Source organism: Rosa rugosa, chromosome 2 (assembly GCF_958449725.1).
Source record: "Rosa rugosa chromosome 2, drRosRugo1.1, whole genome shotgun sequence".
NCBI classification, from domain to species: domain Eukaryota; kingdom Viridiplantae; phylum Streptophyta; class Magnoliopsida; order Rosales; family Rosaceae; genus Rosa; species Rosa rugosa.
Window position 1 is genome coordinate 21,717,027 of NC_084821.1, and position 24,780 is coordinate 21,741,806.

Sequence of the window (24,780 nt, forward strand, 5' to 3'; positions counted from 1 at the left end):
TAAATCCAATAAAGTCATGAGATAAGATCTCTTGAATTTAGAACATATTGGCTTTGTCACGACAGGATAGGTCATTCTAGTCATGATATGATGATCCGTCTACTAAAGACTTCACATGGACATCCATTCTTTCGAGCGAAACGAAGCACAAATCAAAGGTTGATTCCTGGACTAAGTATGACAGTCGCTGCTGCCTATGGCGCCGCCGCCATCCACCACAAGCCTAGGGCTGGCACAGTCCCTATCCATGATGCCATGGATGGCGTCCATCATGGTGATGGCGCCCTAGGTGATGCTGCAATCACCAACTTTGCTTCAAATAGCGTTTCAGACGCTTAGGCCCAACCAAAATTCTCATTGGTTGCTTCTAAGGCCTCTCGCTCATTTTATAAAGCCGTTCCTTAGGGAAATTAAGACTGAGACCGTCCTATGCAAAGGATATGAAAACACTCATTCTGTTCTTACATAGAATCCATGGGGATCCTGTGGACTGATTCAACCAACTTGTGGACATTTAAATATCTCATGTTGTTGGTTGACACGCAAACACGCTGATCACATGTTGTGTCATTGTCCACTTGTAATGCTGCTTATGCTACACTCCTAGAACATAACATATGACAACGGGCTCACTCCCCGGATCATCCTATTCAATCAATTGGACTTGATAATGCTAGAGAGTTTACATCAAAGACTTTCGATGGTTATTGCAATGAGACTAATGATGGACATCATATTCCCATGTACACACCCAAATGATCTCGCAGAAATGACTACGATGGTAGTCTGAACATTGGTAATACGCACCAATCTCCTTATCTGCTTGGGGTGAGGCAATATCGCATGCAGCTATGCTAATTCGTCTACAACCCACCGCCACTCAATCTCTCTCTGCATTACAGCTAGTGACTGGGTATTAGTATCGTACTTATGCATATTTGAGTGTGCCATTTATGTGCCAATTACGTCGCCACAGCGCACTATGATGGGTCCTTACAGACGAATGAGCAACTACGTTGGGTTTGAGACACCAACAATCGTCCGCCACTTAATGCCCTTGCTAGGCTATCTCCCTACCGCTAGCTTTGCAGATTGTCACTTTGATGAGATAGTCTTCCCGTCGTTAGGGGGAGATAAAAACACAGATGTTCAACAGGAACGACAGGAATTGTAGTGGTCTATCCCCACTATGTCTCATCTCGATCCCTGTTAAAGTGATGAGATCATACATATCTGTTGCAAATATGTCTGCAAGGATGGACGTCCCTACGAGAGGACGTAATCGCCACCCTACATGGAGGTAGGCATGGTTCCAACGCCATAGAGAGTGGCACTCTGGTGTTACAAGCCATAGCCCCAGCTAGGATGCGTGGGAGGCCCGTGAGTTCGAAGGATACTTTGGCACAACCCAATCCTTAGATCATCAATACTCAAAATCCGTCTCATGAGAATCTTTCGAATTACGGTTATCGTTGGGGGACACCTCAAAATCAGAACCTATTCCTGAGAATATAGAGCTCTTTGAAAATTACACTAGTGTACATGAGACGTGGGATAGAAACTCCATCATGATTGATGATGTATTCGCACATTCCATAGTGCATGAGTTTGTTGAGTCAGATGATATCGAACCACGCTCCGTTGATGAATGAATGCCAACGTAGAGAAAATTGGCCTAAATGGAAATATATGATCGAAGTTAAGTTGGATTCTCTAGCGAAGAGGAAGGTTTTCGAGCCAGTGATGCTAACACCTCCTAACATAAATTAAACCTATTGACTAATGGGTCTTCGTTAGAAAGCATGATGAGAAAAAGATATGGTAATCTCGCCTTATGGTGCAAGGCTTCTCAAGAAACGCCCTAGAATCGACTACGATGCACTACTACATGTCAGTTGATACACATCGGTTCAAAACTGATGTCTTTTTCATTTAGCAACCGATGTCTCGTTAAGTGATGTCTATTATAGTAGTCTTAGACATCGGTGGAAAGCTGATGTCCATAAAATACACAGACATCAAAATTTCGAGAGTAACTGATGTTGCACATATGCCAAAAAGCTTTACAATTAAAATATTTCGATGTCTAAACCAAAACTTCTGATGTCTCATTTGGTATCAACATCAGTAAGTAGAGTTTTTCTTTGTAGTTAATTGATTTATAGTTCTATTTACTGTCTAATAGTAGCAAAATTAATCAAACTACATATCAAAGTGACTCTAAAACTGATGTTGTACAAACTTTTGACATCTAATTTTTAGTAGTTAGTACAATAGATCAGTTTCTTTAAAAACAAATTGTCTGCAGAGGTTATATTCAATATCAATTTTTATATTATTCAAATGAATAAATCCATTCACATAATAATGGATGCTCTTCTCATTACTCACATGATAGAGAAATACCAAAAAATTATTAACCAATATATATTTCATAAACCAAAAGTTAAAATATCATGCTCTACAATAAGTAAACTACTTAAGTACTACTACATATTAAACAATGAAACTTAAATAATTCTGTCCAACTTAACAAACGATCAACAAAGACGACTTGTTCCATAAAAAGCAGCACTACAAATATCACGCTTCATCATAAACGTCTACAAGTATTTCCTTGTAACAAACTCACTCCATTCAACCCGCACCTCATCAACTTGCTCTTGTGAGTAGCTGGTTCTCTTCAACTTCCTACTCCACTACATAATTATGCAAACATATCTTACAACACAATGTATATACAACATAACTTTAAATAAATTATTACTTAAAGTGAAATGCTTACCTTATGTGCAAAAGAAAGCATTGGATCCTCAATCAGTTCCTTCATGTATCTCATGACATAGTAACCACATTCACCACTGCCCACTTGTTTTGGTGCACCCTATTGTAAGTGTGAATGTCAAGAACCGATCAACTTATAGTTTATAACAGAACCAATGATAACAAACCAAAAAAAAAAAAAAGACAGAACCAATGATAAGGCTTTTGAAAGCCAATTTCCTAGCCCTCTATCGATTCCTCATAGCTGTAGTAGCATTAGTAGTGTAGCTAATCCAACTTGTGCCTTTTTCTATTTAAACTTGTGGACATAAATCCATATAACAATGGATCTTATTTATAGTGAAGAAGTACTGAATATTACATACCGAGAGATTTATCCATCGTGATGCTTTTTTGCCATGTCTACCCGTAATTCCATTAAATAATTTGATTGCACTTCATAAAAAAAGAAATTCAAATTAGCATAAAAAATGGTTAAAAATTCTATTTCAATATACATAAAGCATTATAAATAAACTTACTTGTTCACAGTTTCCATCCACTCGAGGTATTGTCTTTCCAAAGAGTCCACAATGTAGACAATGTCTTTTTCTTCATTTATTATAGTCAACATCCAATGGTCACTGAATATCCAACAATATATTCTTAAGAGTGAATTTTATTCATGACATATACACACACTAATGCCATTTGCTGATGCATTTGAAAAATATTATATGTACTAAATCACCTGGGATTGTAAGGAACCAAGAATATGCGATCAGAGACTTTCCTTGTTGCATCCGTTCTACTAAATTGTTCACTACATTCTTTGAATCTGATACCCCAATAGAGACGACCTGTGCAGGATCCACGAACCCAAATGTATCAACCATGTCAGATTTCTCAAGAACCTCATATAGGTTCATTAGAACTGCGTCAAAAATCTAGAATACACAAAGTCATTATTCATTAGAACTGCGTCAAATACAATGTCCTCTTTGCTTCAATGATCTTTCTTAAAGCTCCATACTGTATGTATTGTTCCTTAAGAGATTGATACCTTAATTTTAAAATAAATAATTGTCTTTTACTTGATATTTACTAACAGCTAAGTAAGATAGGAAACTAGGTAGCAAGTTTTGACGTTGGCAACTATAGCTAGCAATTATTGTACTACTGGTTTCTAGTATAGAAGCACAGAAATCATAATTACTCTAGTCCTGGTCAACATCAACAGGATAACAAATCTAGGAAGTGAATCGATAACAAGGATATACTTGGCTTATTAATTGTAAATAGTTGTAATATAAAACTAAATTAAAGAAGAAAAACTACCTCATGTAAGCCACTATGCAGTTTGAGCTGAGCCATTGCATCTCCATTAAGTGAATAATATCATCTCTAAAGATATACAAATCTCAAGGCATTCCTTCTTCAAATGCCTCACAAGTTGAGATAAAAACGTACGTAAGAGTGATTCTACTAAAATAGAAAATACACTCATAGCTTTCAATCCATATAATGTTGGCCACCCACTGAGTTAAAAATGGTAGCTTGTGAAAGTTCCTAAGCTGGTCTGCAAACTGCTGCTGACCTATAGTCGCTCAAACAGTTGTTTCTCCAAATCCAGAAGATTAAAAAGGGTCAAATCGTTGTAACAAAAACTAGACACACTTCCCCCTTTTTATATAAAATTTTACAGTCCAATTAAATCAGAGTAAAAAACTATAGACCTGCAAATTCAGTGTTCTATTATGCAGATTCTGCAGAAAGCTGATTCTGATATTGGTGTACTTGGTTTGCCATTGTGGAAGCTATACGGCACGAAATTAAAAACTGTTTTTCAGGCATATGTGAGACATGTATGTCTAAGTTTCTGCAAATTTTCAACTCCATATTCCCACTGGTTTAAGAACTATGGTCTTCCAAAGTCAATCTACAGTAATAATTTCTGTTCAGCATTCCAACCAATATTCCAGAAGATTTAGAACTCCAAATGCAAAACCCTTTTACAGGGAAACACTAGACATATAGACCTACAATCCCACAAAGTATCAGAACTTATGCTCTCACGAGGTCAGAACTCTAGGACTCCAAAGTCGACTGATATTTCTGGCAGAGCTTAAAATCCAAAAACTTTGAGCAAGAATTTGGCAACCTACACTACTAGAATTATGTTAATAGACATCAGTCTAGAACCGATGTAAAACTTAAATCCGACTGATGTCTTAATGGGTGATGTAAAAGATAAAGAAAATCAGACATCGGTCAACAACCGATGTCCCGGATAACAACCAACATCGCTTCTAAAACACAAATCGATGTATAATCGTTATAATAAACATAATTTTGTATGTTAACTATATTTAATTCTTCATATTTTCACATTTTATACTTAATAAAGTATATGTCGAACAATACCTAAGTGAACATTTAAATCGATTACAATTTTAGAAATGATGTCTAATACTCTTCTAGACATCAGTGTTAAAAAACTATTGTTTGTTCTTGGCCATTTTTACGTGCATCTTGCCACCTTATTTTCCTAAGAACAAAGTATGTGCCTTTAGGCAACATCGGTTACTTTATTAAGAATGATGTGTTCTTTTACACGGGACATCGTTTTTATTTATGTAAAACGATGTTTACTGGCTTTATGTACATCGCTTATTTTCATATGAACTGATGTGTTATTTCGTCGTAGACATCACTTCAGGTTTTTAAAACCGATGTTTTGTGTTTCATGGTAAATCGGTTTACTTTATAGTAAGTGATTTGTATGTTGACAATAGATTACGTTTTCGTGTTTAGAAATCGATGTGCATTGGTTTTAGATACATCAATTTTGTGGGCACATTTCGATATGTTGGTAATCATGAGACATCGATTTTTATTTTGGTATTGATTTCTAATCTCTCAATTGACATCGTTTTCCTAGGCATTACTGTTTTGTTATGCTTTTATATACATCGCTTCATTTTGTCAAGCATGATGTGCAAAGTGATCATGTAGCTGCTGTTGGGAAAAGAAATACATTTCTCATCATCCAAAAATTGAGGCTTTTGTTAGCATTGAAGCCACCTTCAAGTGCAAGAGGTACAAGTTATAGAATAGGGGATTAAGTAAGGATGTCGAACCCACAATGATTGGTAAATCCTTTCCTAGCTAGGGAAAACCTAAGGAAAAACTAGAAGAATATGCAAATGTACAATCACAAACAAAGGCTCAAAAGTGAACCAAAGTTCATGGTGAGTATGTGCAAGATGGTGTGTGTAGAGATTTGATTTTGATTTTGAGATTGGCTTCTATTCAAATTGAAACAATGAAAGCAAGTAATATAAACTAAGCTAAACTAAACCAGTTGTTATCAAATGGATGGGAGTTAGGGCTTCGGGTTTCACCTTTTGCCTCTCTTGCAAGCATTAAAGCAATTGAATATGAATGATGCAAAGCTAATTGTACAACTACCCTCTTAGCATCCGGATACGACTACTAAGGCTTAAACCCCTTTCATTTTATTAACTCTAACGGGATAAGTCTAGAGCTAACTACCTAGAGACAAATTCAATTACAGGATAGGTCTCAATCCTTTGCCCCTAAATGCATAAAGTTTAGAGTTTAGGTAACCAAGCAAGCAAACCAATCCTATCTCTAGGTGATTTTAGCTCACTACCCTCACATGCACACATGGTGTGCTTTCATGCTCCCTTTTTCCCTAAAGGTAATCAATCTCTAGGAAAAACTTCATGTCATGGCAAACACATAACTCAAATTGATTAGGTCTAAGTAATGCATTCAACTATTGACTTAGCATGTGAGAATGACAACATGAATTTGCATCAATTTATAAACAAAAGCATCAATATAAGCAAGGTTGGCTAGGGCTTTCAACCCTAGCCCCAACTAGTTCACTACTCACACATAGCTAGATACACAAGTTTCAACATTCTATTAAACATCAAATACATAAAGAGATAGGGAGTAAACGGTGACTATTGATGATGCCGGAAGAGGTGGTGGAGATGGGTCTCCATGAACATGATGTGGTGGTAGTCACCTCCTTCTTCTTGCTCCAAGCTCTTGATATTGGTAAGAATAGTGAAATTTAGAATCTCTAAGGTGAGTTGTGGTGTTGAGTGGTGGAGGAAATAGAGGTTGTAGTGGAGGAAATAGTGGTTTTAGTGGTGGAAATGGTGGTGTTTTCTCTAGAGAAAAATGGATCTTAAATAGGATAAAGATGATTGAATGGAGTCAAGAATGCTGAAGTATTGGTCTTTGGCCTCTCTTTGATCAGCTATGTATGTCATCTTTGGTCCCAAAGTGTGCAAGAGATGCTCTTACACCATTGTCCCCCAAATGGTCCCAAATTGGCAATGTGACAAAAGGACAAGGTGTAGGAAGATATTTGAATTTCAAGTGATGGGAGATTCTCACAACCATGGTCCTCCTTTGCTAGAGAAAGGACCCTCCATGAGTGGCGGCTCGCTGGAAAAGTTTGCCTGAAAAGTCGCCGGAAAAGTTCACTGGAAAAATCGCCGGAAAAGTCGATTTGCAATTTTCTTCCAATCTCCGTATCTTCTTCCTCTAGCTTCAAATCTCCGCATTTCAAGCCTCATATAGTCATTTTATTCTCAATGCAAGGTTTCCTACAAATAAAATGAAATGGATTAAAAAGGGTAAAATAGCATGGAGGACAAATCAATTTTCATAATTATGGGGCACAATTGCATAAGTAATTTGTGACTCAACAGCTTTCCATTCATTTTCTCAACTTAATTCATAATTCACAAAATAAAACCCCAAAACTTACAAAGGCTAGCCTATAAACATATTAATTAGCAACCAATTACAAAAGTTCTACACCAAACTTTGCTTCCAAGCAAAAACTAGCTTTACCCAAAATCATGTTGGTAGCCAAAAGTCTTACACCAAACTCTGTAAATAATCAGCCACTTCAATGCGCACCTCGTCAATTTCTTTTTGGCTATATGATTTGCGCGTCTTTACCACCCACTAGAAATGTATAAAACAACATATAAGTCTCAATCATTGGGTAAACAGCTAATATTTAATTAAACCAAAATGTTCTTCATAATATAATGCATATACCTTGTCAAGTAGAAAACAATTTTGCAACCATCTAAGGGTAGCCACATTTCTATAATAATTTCCCAAAAAAAAAAAAAAAACTCCCATTCATTAACCACGTTGACTTTTAATTTAGGATACTAGGTTGCTTCTTTCTGGTTCACCAGATCGACCTTAAACATATGAATGTGATTAATATATGTTAAACCTCTTAAGGACAAAACATCAAACTTTACTAAATACTACTAACAATGGGATACATGACTGCTAAATAGTAAGAGATTGAACTTCACATTAATGTTCAAGAATGTTCACCTTTCTAGCAATATCAGGTGTCGATCCATGTACAGCTTCAAGGGCAATACCTCCTTCACCAATACTGCAGCTGCAAGTGAAAGACAGCAATGTAAGAGAATCCATATATTTAGACGGGAACAAATCCACATACTCACACACATTATATGTGTGTGCGTGCGCGTGTATGTGAATCATATGTCATACCTTGGTGTTAAGCTACTTGTAGGTAACTAGAGGAATGGGAAACAAAATTCCAACAAGTAATCAATGTCATATGTTTGCGTTTCACACAAGAGCATTATAATATATTGGATTTTGATCATGTGCACCTACCAATGAAAAAGAACAAATAAAAGAAAACACGAGAAACTGAAAATGTACATGCAGGAGCAGAACCATGTATAGGTTCAAAAAGTCCAGGACCTTGAGCCAATGGGAATTATAATGTATTCAGATCAAAAGGAATCCAAACATACCTCAAAACAAAAGGATAAAGGCTAGAAAGTCCTACCAAGAAAAACAAATTCCTCATACAGTTGAACACATAGAGCTAAATTTGAACCATTGAAAGACAAAGTTGCCTAACTGATTCTCCAAGACTCGTAGATGGAAGCATCCCAATACTTTAGAATTTTGCTCTACTCATCCATATTTTGGTCCTAGAATAAATTAAAGACGGATAACTAGAATGGAACTAAAGACGAACCTATTTTGGATTACGAACAAGCTGCATTGCAGCATTATCAACATACAGAGTTCAACATCAGGATATTCCGATCCAAGGCTATTTCCAGGATTCTTTTTTCTCCAAATCAGAATCCTGAGTATACTGGAGAGAAGATGAGCCAAGAGCAGAATAGAAATGCGCAAACCTAATAACTAAAGCATGCAACTTTAGCATGTTCATCATACGGCATGAACAAAAATTAGATATACATGATGAACCGGTACAAATCATTTACTAGCTTTTTAAGAATAACATCCAATAGGACTCCCCTGACCTTATATGTTTTCACATTGTTAATGTATGTGACCGAGGGGTCTAATTAACGTTAAAGATAGAGAGTAAGAGAGAGAGAGAGACACAAGAAGTATAGTGGTTCGTGGGGGTCCAGGAGGTGGAACTTCCCCAAATAATCGAAGATTCTTTGATCCTGAGTTTTACAGAATCATCCTATTTGATCAGGTTACTTCTTCAACCTTTATGCTAAGTCATTAGATCCATTTTGACTACCCCTACGATCTCACCAAAAAAACTATATCCTTATCTCCAGCGAGGTTCAGCGAAAAGTACTCCACATGCTTGCTTGGAAGAAAACACCACATGGGATCTCATTAGTGACATTGAAAAGCTCAGAGAACACCTGGAAATTCCAGAATGGCAGGTTAGCATTTCATTTCTAATTGAAAAAAAAACACTCATGAGTAAATCTAATTACAAATTATTTTCTTTACTGTGATCATTCAGGTTTTTGGTGGGTCTTGGGGGAGTACCCTTGCCCTTGCATATAGCCAATCACACCCTGAGAAGGTGCATAACTTTCTTCATGTACCATTATTTTATTGTTGGGATCTCTGGTATGGGTCACTTCTTTCTATAATTTCACTATATGATACACATATTTGACTATACCTGTCACACTGTTTTAAGGTTACTGGCATGGTCCTGAGTGGGAGACTACGTCCACTTGAAAGCTTAACTAGTGTGTTTGGGCCTTACGGCCCAAGGGGATTACAAGAGATGTAATGGGATGTGAGTAAGTGGGAAGGAGTCTCCTTCCTTTACATGTTTTCCAATGTGGGACAAGAAACCTCTACTCTAGTGTAGAAAGCTTATCATGGAGGCATCTTGGAAAGGCCGGGAAGGTGGCTTCCCGGTAAGCTATTGGTGACTTCCGATTACAATGGGGTAGCTTGAGTGTCGAGGTACGAGATGTATATCGTGGTCGGGCCCTACCATGGCTTGTGGGCCCACTAAAAGGGTGTTACTAATGCTTGTTGATGTAGCAAATCCTCCATATTAGTGGAGGTATGTACACACATAAACCAATTTGAGGTTTCTGATGGGACCAAGGAAACAATATAAACCAGTTGGGTTGATACATGATGAATCAGTACAGATCATTTACTAGCCTTTTAAGAATACTAACAATATTTCATTGGCTAGAACCTCCAATAGGATTCCCTGGCCTAACCTTATATGTTTTCACATCAAAAGATTAGAGGTTTCTATTGGGACCAAGGAAACAAGGTAACCCAATTAGGTTGACATTTCCACTAGTTAATTCAATTAGACAACTGAGTAGTAGCCGATATCAAAGTCACGCTACACCTCAACCACAGGAAAAGAAACAAGATTATGTTTATACACCTTATTTTGCTTATTTTTCAACCATACCATGAAGTGAGAATTTGGACGGTAGTTCTGATTCCTCAAAGATGGAATTCTATTGCCATTCGAGTTTGAAGAAGTAATTAATGGGTGTACGTATTTGCTACAGGTCTATGCTGACCATCTGAAAAAAGTGGGGCATCTAACCATCATTTCCCATAGATGGGACAGGGGAAGCTGCTGGTGAATAAGGCCCATACAGTGCATACCCATAACCATGGTGGTACATAAGAGACCCGTTATCTCCATAAACCCCCTAAAAGGACACAATAAAGTTACAAATTAGTAAATAATTGATGTGAGACCCAAAAGGAGAGCAATCACCAGGAGAACAATACCCAATACAATAAAAGAAGAACTTAAGGGCAACTCCAACCATGAGGCCCTATACCAGAACTTGGACAATTATAGGACTTTTGTTCTCCAACAGGCCTTTTTAGGGGGTGCTAAAACTAGTTTTATAGGACTTGGGCTCATCCCAAGTCTCATATATGAGACTTATTCAGTTCCAAGACCTGTGCACTGTGCACTGGGGCCACAACACGGGCTCTGTCAGCCCAAGTGAGGACGCAACGCGCCAGAAGGGGAGAAGGCAGCCAACGCGCTAGGCAGGAGGGAGAAGAAAGGAAGACGCGCGCGTGGTGCGTTGGAGGAAGGTCACGCCTACAAGTCAGCTGAGTTGCTGGGCCTCGCCTACAAGTTATATATTTAATCCGAGGGCTCAGATTGGAGGAGAAAAAAATGATCAACGGCTCTTATTCTTAAACTATTATACTCATAAACTATTTTAATCAAGAATAGTGAAAATAGCACCCTCATATAGCACCTCATTGTTGGAGATGAGAATTTGTGAGAGATGAATAGTGTAATAAGGGAGTGCTAAAATGAGAATAGCACCCCCAAATAGAACCCACGATTGGAGTTGCCCTTACGGAAGTCATATCTACTCCCTCTGGATTCATATATCTCCAGTACTCATCCCAGTCGCCAGTCCCATCATAGCCTAAAAAATACAGGAAACGGACCATCCATGTCATGTCAATAATTTCAAAAACAAATTGATAATCCACCGAAAATAGATCTCAAGTAGAAATTTTGCCAGTCAACTTACCTCCATAGTAATAGGCTGTTGATGGATAACCATTTGGGAGATAGGAGAAAGATTGATCCATGAAATCAGTCGACATTGGAGTCACAGAGAGATCAAATTGGATCTGACCATTTGCAGCATTGCCAGAATCAATAGACCCATATTGGTTAACAGAAGGCTGCATAGAAAAAAGTAATTAACACGTCTGATCATCAACTTTGATTTTGAAGAATACTGTTTCATGCTCCACTTTACTTGAGCAAAAACAATTGGATGTGATAACAACTAAAACATGTACAATACCTTCTTTGTAGGCTCTGGAATTTCCAGGGTCTTGGTCTGCGAATCTAATGACAATTTCTGAAGCAAATCTACTGCTTCTAAAGTAATCAAGAGTGAAGGAAACATAAAAATCGGTCTACATCGAATTTAAAGGAGTTAAACTGCAATATCTTGTAATCATAAGCATACAAAACTAACAAACCAACACAACAGTATTGACCTGAACTGAAATTACAAATGGGTAAGCATCCAGTAGTCAAATTCAATCACTCCATCAACCGATTATGGAAAAAACACTTGGAAGAACAAAATTGTCAAGTTCCATGTATCAGAGGACTTCAATTAAGCAGAAATTATGCAAAACTAAAAGAGCTGCACAAACAAATGCCAAATCGATAGCCATAACTTCCCAGACAAGTTGTTCACAACCACAAATCAAGCCTAGAAACGCAAACACCAATACAAATCATCTAAAAGTAAAACCTATAGAGCGATCTATGTGTTGAGAACAAAGCAATAGCAACAAAGTCAGAGAAGATCAAATTTGATGGCAAACCAATCAGGAATAAACAGATCGAAGCAGAGCAAAGTGAGATAAGAAGAAAGCGAAATCAAAGTATATTGATATGGTTAAAATAGATAAGGATACGATATGCAGGAGGAGCAACGGTGGCTATGCTGTGAATTAAGAAAGTATGAATGGAAATTGAAAGTACCGAAGATGCTGCTGACGGCCCAAATGTCTGCCGAGTTGAGTAATCTGTGGACCCAAGCAAAACCTCCGGCGCCTGGTAACATAGAGTGACAGTCTCCTGCACAAAAGACTCGCAAAAGATATAAATTTGCAACTCATAGAGAGAAATCCCCAGAAAAACAAAAGCAACAAATCAATTCATACTAAAGATACACTAAAACTCAAAAACAAAAGGTCGATAAAGAAAGGAAATTTGACAAGCAAACTCTATTTTCAGACTTAAAGGCTAAGAAGCAGTCCAACAACTAACACCAAACCAACCACCAGATTTCAATCCTTCATGGGCTCTGGACTATTTGCAATTCTTTCTTCAACCAAAACGTCCTCGTTTGGGGCCATAGAGGTTGAGATCGTACAAAAGGATTAGGGTAAAGCTTGTGAGAAAAAGGACGAAAAAAGGAGGCAGAAGTAGACGCGGATTACAGCCTCCTTCACTCGTAGGTTACAATCGACGTCGAAGGATAGGTCGGTGGAGGAGAAAGGAGGAGGAGGAGGTTGGGGTCGGGGTCGGGGTCGAAGGCGGAGGCCGAGGCGGAGAAAGGTGGAGGAGGCTGGGGTCGGGGTCTGAGCTAGAGAATAGAGGAGGAGGTCGAGTTTGGGGTCGGGTTGAGAATGGATGAAGAAGTGAGGTTAGGGTTTGTCGTTCAAAGTGAGAAAAATAATGCAAGTGTGAAACTTAGAAATTTTTGTTCCCCGCCTTGTTTTAATCTTCAAAAGACTTAGCCGCTTCACAAAAACAGGTTCCTGCAAATTTTAGAACAAAATTTATAACACCGGTCATTTTAAGAACCAATGGTAATAATATACATTTAAATCAGTAATTTTCAAAACTAATATTAACTTACTTTTTTACATCACGTGCAATTCCAAGCGATTTAAATGATGTGATGTCTATTAACAAAATTCTAGTAGTGAAGATGTGCTAGAGGCAGAAGTGTCTTACTTAAGTATAATAGGCGCATTATTGTACTTAGCTTAATGCACAAGACCGAACATCTCATTTACCGTGAACTTGTTAGCTAGATGTAGCTTTGCGCCAACGCGAAGCCATTGGATTGATATAAAAGATATCTTTCGGTACTTGAGATGTACGAATGATATGAGTTTGTTCTATCCCTAAAGAGAGACGATGGATTCGGACCCATCACACACTAGGAACGCTGCCAAAATTGGCCTGCGTCCTCTATCCCCATCCCAAAACGACATGTGTTTTGGAAGGTTTTGCTGATATTGGATATCTCTCTGACCCACACAAAGGTCATTCCCAAACTGGTTAAGTGTTCACTATGGGTAAGACCGCGATATCTTGGAGGTCTATAGAACAGACCCTTAGTCGCTATATCTTCGAACCATGTAGAGATTATTACTCTTCACTAAGTGGTTCGTGAATGTATATGGATTGGATCCATAATTCCGCATGTTCGAACAATTGTGGTTTGAAGTCTACCACAGATAGCTTATGAACATTTAGAATAATATTGCTTGTTTTGAACGAATGAAGTAAGGCTACATCAAAAGTGACAACACCAAGCATAATCAGCAAGAACAGACTCTCCTCAAGATCAAAGCGAACTAGGTTCGATCTGAGGATAGTATGGCAGACTTGCTCACTAAGTCATTTCCTAAATTCCACTTTCGAGAAACATGTTGGTAGCATCGTTTGCGGAAGTTATCCGAACTCCCATGATCGTAGTCATTAGGGGGAGATGCAGACATCAGGGGGAGATGTTTACGTGTATGGTCTCGAAACGTGAAGGGTGTGTTGTGCTCTTTTTCCCCTTCGACCGAGGTTATTTTTGTCCCACAGGGTTTTTGTTACTCGGCAAGATTTTTAATGAGACAACGAGAGGAGCACCACGTTTGGGCGACATAAGGGAGAGTGTTCAAGTAAATCCAAAATATGTGTCTGGCCCAAACTCTAGGTTTCTTGACCTAGTGGTAATAAGGTTAGAATTAGAGATAATATCGGAGAATCTTGGAGATATCCAATCAATGTAATATTACGTTTCCTTGTACAACTCTGATTCTATGCCTTGTAATCCTCTATATAAAGAGGCCCTTGTTATCAATGAAAGTACGACTCAACTCTCTCAAATATTGTTTCCCTAAAACAAATACAAGTATTTTCAATACTTTGAATTATTTGATGTCTTTAGAGTATGAGACATTTGAGGCATTATGACTATGAAGTGGCCCGACATTTGTGTTTTCTAATGACATCTTCAAAAAAAAAAAATTGACATCTTCAAGATTGCAGAAATTAAAACTAAACAATAAAAATATGAAATGACCATTATGATTATGAGATACAATTTTCTCTTTGCAGCTGCATTGTAGAATTACAAGGGAAAGGAGATCTCCTTATTACATTGTCAACAGACTATAGACTATGTTATATTCTTAGTGCTAACAAAACTTTTCAGGACTTATAATCTACTATCATAGGTCAACCTACAAACTTATCTGATCACTAGTATTTTAGTTATGAAGTATACTAGTGTAGACAGAGATAAATTCAAAACTGAATCATTTTTAAGGGTTTCAAGATATATATGTCTACCTTCAAATTTTCACCTGCAGGACGACAACGAAAATCGGATCGAGACAACATTGTGACACTAGAATGTAATGTAATATGAACTACATTTGAGATGGAATCTAATGAATGTTTGATGATCAAGTTACCAACAAAAAGTAATAATCCACAAACCCACATAGAATTATCATAGTTAAATTTCGATGAATGTGTAAGAAGGTTGAAATTTGAAACAAAATACTTGTTTATGTATGTGGCACAATGTAGATTTGTACAGCATGTGTTGTTATAGGAAGCAAATAATTGCAAATGGCAATCCACTATTTATCTTTGGCATGCTTAAATGCTTAAAGCTTTGGAAGGCTTTTAGATGAACCCAAATATTTAGGTTTTTTTTGAAAGATATGCTTTGGAATGCTTTCTACTGGTAAAAACCTAAACAAGCATTTCATATGTATTTGAGTATCTTTAGAAGATCAAAATTATTCAGGATCATACTCTAATACATCTAAGAAATTAAAGAAAATTTACCCCGTTAAAATCTACATTTGAAATTCAAGAAGATAATTTATTTAAATGGAGTAACCTCGGGGGAATGCAGGAAGCGATTAGAAGGTCAATTTGAGACTATGTTTTGTTTTTATTTTTTAGGGTTAATAAAAAAGAACTTAGAACCTATTTGGGATTTGCTTCTAAGAGTCATAAACGAGTTTTAAATAATAAGGAAAATTTGTTATAAATATAAAAAAAAAATTTACAAACATTTTGTATTTTGTCTTGGGTAGTTTTTTGAAGCACTTGAAAGTGGTTTTGATTTTTTTTAATTAAAAAAATGATTTTAATAAGCTTCCTAGTTTAGAGCGCTTTTGTCAAAATAACACCTAAAATTTGTATTAAAAAATCAGTGGAAAAATATTGTGGAGAACGCGCCTACACGCGCTTGAGTAAAAATATTGTTTTTCCTATGCTCGTCTGGCGGAGAGCCCTTACGGCGCCGTCGTCGGACAGGCCATTTCGACCCAGATTGGGTCTGTTGTGAGGCATAGGGTCCTCGAGTATTGCAGTCTCGATCTGATTTGGGAGATTGCAATGGCTGGTAGGGAGTTGAGGGACAGGAAGATAGCGACGGCTGGTGGGTCTTGGATCGCTCTTCGCTGGCCGGGTTGGTGGACTGGATGGGTACTGCGACGTCTGAGGCGGGCTGGCGGTGAAGTGCGGCTGATGGTAAGGCTGGGATCTGGTATTCTCCGATCTGATTGGAATGACCCGATCGGGTTGAGGTTTACAGATTCTGATATGCGGAGCGGGTGGATGGGAATCGGTGGCTCTCCTCTCTGGTCTAACGGGGATGGTGGATCGATGGGGGTGGCGGTCCGGCAGAAAAGGCCGTGTGGCACAGTGGGTTGTCGGTCGGAGGTGGTCATGTCGGGTTTAGGCCAAGCTTGGTTGGTCGTCGATGGTCTTTCTGCTTCCTTGGTACAGGCTTGGGATTGGGCCCTTTTTTTGGGCTCGGCCTGGGCTACTCTATTTATGTCTTTTGTTGGTTTTATTTACTTTTATAGTTTAATGTTGTCTCGCCTTTGGCGTGCAATAAACTCCTACAAGTGTTTTGTAGGCCTAGTCGGGCTAAATGTCTGTGTATGCACTCTAAGTGCCTTGTCTGACCTAGCGAGGCAACGATCCATTCTGATTAAATGGGCGCATCCTCTTAGTGGCAGAATGAAACTAAGTGTCGTCAGATTTATCTTCCGGCGGCAACATAGTAGGAAAGCTGTGATATTAGTAATTATGCTTCGTTGTAATCGAGTTATCTTTCCGTTATGTCACCGCTATTTCAAAGCAAATGGAGTAGCTAGTAGAACACTGTTTGCTAGTTGGTGCATACTATAATACATATATTTTATAGAGACTCCTGATATTATTTTGGGACGTTCTCTAGATGCTTATTGTAATCAGGGTTTTAGGCTCAATGTCCCCCCCTCCTTATATTCGGCAGTTTCATTAATCAAGGCTTGAGGGCAGCCGCATCAGCCCTTTATTTCAAAAAAAAAAAAAAGCACTTTTATGAGACTGTCTGTTTTGGATTGCTTCTCCAAATGCCATAAGCAATTAAATTGTTTAAAGTTTTTTTTTTTTACCCTAAAACTTTTAGAGCGAGAAACTCCCGCATCTCTCTAGAAAACCCTCTCCCCTAAGTATCCTTCTCCTCCCCCCCTCTCTCGCCAAATCTAGATCAGTTCGATCTGGATCATCGGCTTGCGAGTCGGGGGAGGCACCGTTTTTCCAGTTTCCTTGTTTCTTCCCTACCCTTCGTGGTAGCTCTCTGCACCGGCGGTGGCAGGTCTGTTTTCCGTTTGAATTTCGTTTCCCCTATCACCCAAATCTTCTTCGTCCTCAGATCCCAGATTATCCATCCTTCTCCTTCCTTTCAAATCTCAAATTATTCACGTTTCAGGTGCACATATTCCAAACCCATTAGCGTGTTCAACGAATGTTCGCCGATTCGAATTCCCGAATACGGTGTTGTATCGGATGTCTTACATAAGCACGTCGGTGTTTTCACTGCTGCTTATCTCGAATCCTCTTTCTTTTTTCTATTTCTCTTGGTTACCTGCTGGCCTGGAATTTTCTTTCCTGGCCCTTTGCTGATGGGTTGTGGTTATGTTATGTATGGTTTTGAGGTTTGGATTATGGAGTTCTGGTGTTGGAATCTGGGTTGGTGTTCATGCGCTAGTAAGGTTTGGCTGGCTTCTCAGGTCTTGGTTGCAACTCTTGTGACGTTTCTGTGTCACGCGGTGGCTCGATTGGTGACGGCGACGGCACCATCAACCTCCTCTTCTGCTGGACTTGCATGCGGGCTGGTTGCCTTTGGGCTTCCTGGTTGTTGGATATTGTTGTTTGCTTCCTTGCTTATGTACTTTTGGCCCATAGCTGGGTCTTTGTGTTGTAAGTTTGTGTTTGTGAGTTAATAAAAATCCTTTCACTGCCAAAAAAAAAAAAAAAAAAAATGCCATAAGCAATTCTGAATTAATAAAATAATTAATTATAAATATTAAAAAAAAAAAATTAGAATGTGTCGATTGAGTTTTCAAAACACATAAAAGTAGTTTCCAAATTTTTAAAACACATAAAAGTAGTCTCCAAATTTTTAAAATATAAAATTAAATATTCTTCTACGCACCGGTCCGAACATTTTTATCAAAAGAAAGTAACTGCCAAAGTGCCAACCCGATTCCTCTAAAAAGATAAAATCCTTCAGAATCAGAAGGCAAAGATCGTTATAAATACCAGATAGAGCCACCGGACTCACTCACACACACACTAAGGTAACTCTCTCTCTCTCTCTCTCTCTCTCTCTCTCTCCCATGGCAATCACTACCGCTTTTTCCCGCCTCTCCCTCCTGATCCGATTCACACCCAGACCCAGACCCAGACCCTCTCCATCATCATCCCCTTATACAATCCCATTCTTTGCCCCTAACCCAAAGGTCCCAATCCCCCCACAACTTTTCTCTTCACTCTCCCAACTCTCTCTGCTACCTAATCAATCACTGTTTTTTTTTGTTGCAGGGTCCGAAGTTCCGATTCCGGTTGTTTTCAATGGCCTCCTCCAATGACAAAGATTCACCTTACAAGAATCCGGGTCTCCAGGCCGTCCCAGATGAAGAAACCAAGGGCTACATCATGCAACAAACTGTATGCAATCGCTTCTTCCCGTTACATGGTTTATGAAAACTATTGCTCTGCTATTTGGTTTTGATTTGGCCACTATTTTTTTTTTTTTTTTTTTCTGAATCTTGGTTGCAGATGTTTCGAATTAAGGACCCCAAAGTCAGTCTTGATTTTTACTCTCGTGTCTTGGGCATGTCGTAAGTCTTTGTTTTCTATCCTTTTGTATTGTTGTGTGTTATTGTGTATCAAATTATGTAGGTGTTTGATATGTATAAGCTAGCGTTAACATTGCCTCTTTTCAAGTTCATGAGGTTTTTGGTGCATGAAAATATTGAATTTTTGACTGTATTGCTTTTCTGTTTTACTATATAGCTGCGGAATTTATGTAGAAAAGGAATATGCCAAACTTAGCCTATACCTTCTTGTTTTCTTGCGATTGATCATTAGACTTGATGATATAATACTCTTCCTTCTGTATGTGTTACTTGCAATATATGGTGTTAGCGGAATTGTGTGAACCATGAGTATCTCTGAAAAAGAATACTTCTTTTCTATGTCATTAACACATTGACCGATAAATCAAGATAGGCTCTGTGCGGTGGTAGACTAGTTCGATGCAATGGCAGACCAGTCTACCACTGCATGGAGTTGGCCTACATCAATGTATTGATGCATTAATGCACTGATGAGGATACCAACTTTCTTTAATGTTTTGGAAGATGAATTTAACTCTATATATGACTATTGAGCGGTGGTGGTTGGTTATGTCTCTGGATTCTGTAATACCAACACAGAATCCTCGAGTTTATTTGGGACATGATATCATTGCAATGCATGCATTATTGAAAATTTTGAAATAGTTTATGTGATCAGTTGGATTTTGTGTGTTATCATGGTGGTGACTATGCACCTGTATTCACTATGTGAACCAATTTCTGGATACTGTTAGATTGTCTTGTTTTTGTGTGCATGTGCTCATGCTCATGTAAATTGTTAGATTTTGGAAATAGCTCATTAGGTGGAGGTTGATGGTTATTTCTTTAATTTTTCAGGCTACTTAAGAGGCTGGACTTTCCGGAAATGAAGTTTAGTTTGTACTTTCTGGGCTATGCGGTAAATATATATTATTCCAAAAATACATCTGAACTGCTAGGTTTTCCATAATTTTTTTTTTCCTGGGAAATTTTTGAATGAATTAAAGAGCCTGAAAGCAAAAACAAACTGGGACCAACAAGAGTTCTTTGCTAGGTTTACATTGATTATTGGGTTTTCCAACACTACAAATGGTTTCCTTACTTTCCTATGCCATTCTATGAACCATCTGGCCTATCTCCCACTTCTTGTATTATGCCTCTACTTACTGGAAGAGTGCTTGCTTTTACCTTTTTTTTCTTTCTCAAACCTCTTATGAGTTAAAGACGGAGACTTTTAGTTACTCAAATGCATCCCGGTGTTTGGCAGAGACATGTATTTCATTTTCCTTTTCTGATGCAGGATGCTGCCTCAGCTCCAACTAACCCAGTTGATAGAACTGTTTGGACCTTTGGTCAGAAAGCTACAATTGAATTAACACAGTAAGAGTTTTAATATTTTCTTATACTTATTTTTCTCACAACTCTTTTGGTATAATGTTATGTCAATATCTGACAATGACTGACATTTTACAGTAACTGGGGTACTGAAAGTGATCCAGAATTCAAAGGATACCACAATGGTAATTCAGAACCTCGTGGCTTTGGTACGTAACTTGCTCTATGAATGTATCAAAACTCAAAACTGACAATTCTTGTAATGTAGTTCTCCTTTACATAAGTTTGACTAATCCATTTGATGCCAAATGCCACATATTGTGTCTTGCATTACCATGTGGTATGTGTGGCTCCAGAATAGTTCGCACTCAGTCTTTTTTATGATTTTATCAGTTGCTCATTTGCAATAAAATAACCATAAATTTTAGGATATACACCAAATGCTTTACTCTGCCCATAAATCTATCTTTGGCTATATCTCCAAACAAGAATGCACTCATTGTACCCGGATTTGGTGTTATAAATATTTGTGTGTGTGTGTATATATATATATATAGATGTCTTGTCAAACATTTTGCATGATGTTATACGAATGGGAGAATGCTGTCAATCCTTAGCTGTCGTAATTATAGGGCAGGGTTGATTTGCATGCAGGAATCTGTACATTACCATTATCAAATAACAAGCAGCAAACTTACAGTTGCATATCATATAGCATGCTATCTTTTTGCTCGGGGAATCATGTTTTTGATCACTAATAGATGAGAATGCCTCTGGGAGGCTTCCTAGGAACATGTGAGACCACTTTTCTGATTGACCGGGGAGAAGAATTAAATACTAAACAACTATCACATATTGCTGCAAACGTAAATAAATTTAACATTCCTCAATCATGTACATATGTCCATGCCTCTTATAAAATAAGAATGTAATTAGCTATGTCCATTAGCCTGCTTGAGGGCTAATCAAGCATGTGTAATCTCTAGGTTGTGGGTAGGAAATCTAGTAGGTAAATTCTAGATTCTGGCATTAACCCTGTCTGTCTTATTTTGTTATTCAGGACACATTGGCATCACCGTTGATGACACAAACAAGGCATGCGAGAGGTTTGAACGTCTGGGGGTTGAATTTGTGAAAAGGCCGGACGATGGTAAGATTTCATTTTTATCCTAAAATTATTAAGAGTTATAGATGTCTCCTTTATGAATATTGACTGGTTCAATGGGTGGAGATTGCTTGGGACACCTTAGTTCCTTTGTAAGGAAGTAGATTGATAATCTTGGAATCAGTTTGTAGAGATTGATCATGTTGCGTAAATGGATAATATATGAAAGCAGGCAGTTTCATTTAAAGGAAAGATCAATACTTTCCTTGAGTTAGCGACAGGAACACCTCTAATTTTTACTGAAACCTTTTGAGAAATGTGATTAATAAAGGTATATCTTCAACTGTAACATCATATGTTCTTTGCTTTGGGTTATCTTGAGTTAAAATTTATGTTTCTGGGTTACACTGAAATCTGGATAGCTGAGGAGTTCAGGAATTGTCTAGTTGTGGATTCGAGATCTTATTCTTGGCATAGAATAGTCACAACAAACCATTAGAATATGTACGCAAAGATCATGAAGTATTACAGTGATGATTGAAGTTCTTACGCTGTCATGTGAATTATATAGCCATGTCCGTACTGTTTGAAGTTTGAGGATTGCCATGTCAACTTTAATGCCTGTTTTGAACTGCAGCACTAGTGACTGTATCCATGCATCATTGTCTCATAGGCACCAGAAATGTGCTTTGCAGTTGTTATTCTCTCTAGGATTTTATAATTTTTATACCAAAGTGAAAAACGGAAAAAAAAAAAATTGAAAAAGCAACAAACTTTCCTTCAGGCTCCTTTTTTGAGGCTCATTTACTGTTTCCACGATTTCAGTTTTTGAGGCTCCTTTTTGTTTGATTGCATATTAATTATTGGTCTTAAATTTCAAAATTTGTGATGTCGTTTGCAGGAAAGATGAAAGGGATAGCATTCATTGAGGATCCAGATGGTTACTGGATTGAGATCTTTGACCTTCAAACTATAGGAAAAGTCACTCTGGGTGCTTCTTGAGGTTATGGAACTCTTATCTTCAGTTTACTTTTACTTTCTTTTCTTACTTTCAACAGATTGTGAATCTCTTCAGGACTATAGGAACTTCTTTTTCCATCAAAATTTGTTTTTAAAGTATTTGGCTCGCCAACCTATGCATTTTGTTGATCTTATGTTACCATCCGTTATAGATGGTGTAGTTGCATCTGTGAAGTTGTATAATTGTTTGATAGCAAAGTACTAAGCACAGCTGCCCATGCATATGTGGGCCGGCATTTGAGTCGGTGTTCTATTTTCAGCTTTTGTCGAACAGTTTCAGCGAGTCAGATGGGATTCATTTCTGTATACATGTGTGGTCGTCAGCTCTGCATTGGAACAGAGACTGTCAGACTATCATGGGTGTGCTATCCATATTCCAGCTAGTGTTTCATATATACAAGCAAAATTGTTGCGGAAGTGGTGGTCAGCAATTTGAGAATGACAAATTTGCTGCTTAATATCGCAGTGCCACTAATATAGCTCATATTATGCTAATAATCAACACGGAGAGCATTTATTTTGCCAATAGGATTAAGAATGACTTACCTCAGGTCCTCAGGGTATTTATTAATTAGGTCCCCGCTAGCTCAGGTTTATTCCAGACATCAGTTGGTTTTTAGTCACGTAACTACTGGCTAGGTGCTCCATTTACTTTTGGTTGATATTCTTTTTATGAAAAGGCCTTATCTTTGGATTTCATGTTTTGGTGTCGAAGGTTAGACAACACTTCTATGGTTATCCTTGTAACTAAAATCTATTTGGTAATGATGCAGGTGGACTAAGGTGGCACTTATAGGTGAGCTTCCCTGTTGGTTCGGATAATACTTGAGGGCCTAGTCTAGTAAGTGGACCGTTTTTATTAATTATTGTGTGCTTTTATGCTACTTGCTACTAGAGACGAGAGTTCTGTGGCAAGTTATCTTTGTTTTGTCTACTCGACTGTTGTTCAGTCCGAGCGTTCGTCCTTTTGATCTCTATTTGTACAACATTTGATTGATGAAGTGAAACTTTTGTAAGCCTTATGAATGGCTTTGCACGTTACCAATTCTAACCAAGCTTGGGCTCGTAGAAATAAACGCCATCATAATAATTTGTCAGTCCTACCCAAATGTAATCATCCCTAATCTGTGCAGCAATCTTGTTCACTGCACTCAAATCCGTCACCATTTTTCAGGAAATGAAACATGCCGAAGTCAATAACATGAACAAATGGGATTTTTTTTTTTTTTTAAATGGAGTTTAGAGTGCTGAAGAAAGGAATAATGCTAGGTGTGAAACAACGGCTAAACCTCCCCTCCTCCTCCTCCTCCTCCTCCTGTATGCGACTCATCTTCGATTGGCGAAGATATCTAGCATCTTATGTTCCTTTGTAAATTGTTCTCAAATTTGGTTGGGGCTGCCGTTAATGGATATGTGGAGGAAGCACCCCTGATGAACTTGATTTACTTGGGATATGGGAATAGTCTGGCTTGCCTTAACTTATTTCGATATAGTGGCTCCGACGATGGTCCCTAGGAGGATATCTAGGAATCGGATGCATGCAACGCACTTACATGTGAGTCTTGACCTCTTATCGTCGGCAATTGATTTTGGACCCTTTCGAGGTTTTTGTGAATTATGATGTTTGTACTTGTTGGTGGTGCATTGATTTAGTAAATCTCTGATCGGCGGGATGTGGTGGTGACTTGATTTCTATCGGTCATTCACTCTCGGACATGGCAGATTTCGAGTGAGAAGATTATTGTAGGTCTGTGGTGGTGGTTGTGCATGGTAGTTTGGTGTGAATTGTGTGGCCGGTTTTGATTGGTGGTGGTGCGATTTGGTGCTAATTGTGTGATCGACTTCGACTAGTGGTGGCACAAAGCATGACCACCATCTGGATAGGAGAAGTCTCGAGCATCCCCAGGAGCCTCGAAAGAGAGATGTTATTGAACTAAAGTCTTATCATGGCCAAGCAGGAGCAATTCTTGTCCTTGCCTTTTCAATAGGTGGATCTCCAAGAAGGGAAGTAGTTTTGCAAAATTAATTTTTGCTTCAACAAGAACATGTCTATTGGAGGCAAAGATCTAAAAACGATCGGTTAAAAGACGGGGACAAAAACACTCGCTTCTTTCGTCAAAAGGCGTCAAACTGGAAGAATAGCTACATTTTTTTTTTTTTTTTTTGAGAATGCGAAAGAATAGCTACATTGAAAGTTTTTTCAGATGAAAATGGGGTTTGGCAGGATCTTAATAAGCAGCCTTTTTCTT

The 24,780-nt window shown here is 38.2% G+C and overlaps 3 protein-coding genes and 1 long non-coding RNA gene across 4 annotated transcripts; 2 read left to right on the top strand and 2 right to left on the bottom strand.

The window, feature by feature from the left end:
• Window positions 1–2,437: 2,437 nt before the first annotated feature.
• Window positions 2,438–3,404, bottom strand: LOC133731529 (uncharacterized). The gene is made up of 4 exons (XM_062158893.1): window positions 3,306–3,404; window positions 3,150–3,219; window positions 2,786–2,884; window positions 2,438–2,699 (listed from the first exon to the last, which is right to left on the bottom strand). The coding sequence occupies exons 1-4, from the start codon at window positions 3,395–3,397 to the stop codon at window positions 2,604–2,606; spliced, it is 357 nt and encodes a 118-aa protein (XP_062014877.1). The 5' UTR covers window positions 3,398–3,404; the 3' UTR covers window positions 2,438–2,603.
• Window positions 3,405–9,243: 5,839 nt separating this feature from the next.
• LOC133728079 (uncharacterized) lies at window positions 9,244–9,828 on the top strand. The gene is made up of 4 exons (XR_009855605.1): window positions 9,244–9,337; window positions 9,426–9,536; window positions 9,620–9,682; window positions 9,803–9,828. It is a non-coding gene; the product is annotated as an uncharacterized LOC133728079 (long non-coding RNA).
• Window positions 9,829–10,685: 857 nt separating this feature from the next.
• Window positions 10,686–12,732, bottom strand: LOC133730544 (YTH domain-containing protein ECT2-like). The gene is made up of 5 exons (XM_062158116.1): window positions 12,632–12,732; window positions 11,937–12,013; window positions 11,655–11,811; window positions 11,476–11,546; window positions 10,686–10,799 (listed from the first exon to the last, which is right to left on the bottom strand). The coding sequence occupies exons 1-5, from the start codon at window positions 12,711–12,713 to the stop codon at window positions 10,686–10,688; spliced, it is 501 nt and encodes a 166-aa protein (XP_062014100.1). The 5' UTR covers window positions 12,714–12,732.
• Window positions 12,733–18,389: 5,657 nt separating this feature from the next.
• LOC133731887 (lactoylglutathione lyase) lies at window positions 18,390–23,576 on the top strand. The gene is made up of 9 exons (XM_062159328.1): window positions 18,390–18,531; window positions 18,776–18,901; window positions 19,013–19,074; window positions 19,930–19,990; window positions 20,372–20,451; window positions 20,545–20,615; window positions 21,467–21,556; window positions 22,413–22,514; window positions 23,305–23,576. Exons 2-8 carry the CDS (start codon window positions 18,806–18,808, stop codon window positions 22,511–22,513), a joined length of 561 nt encoding a protein of 186 aa, XP_062015312.1. The 5' UTR covers window positions 18,390–18,531; window positions 18,776–18,805; the 3' UTR covers window position 22,514; window positions 23,305–23,576.
• The last annotated feature ends 1,204 nt before the right edge of the window (window positions 23,577–24,780 follow it).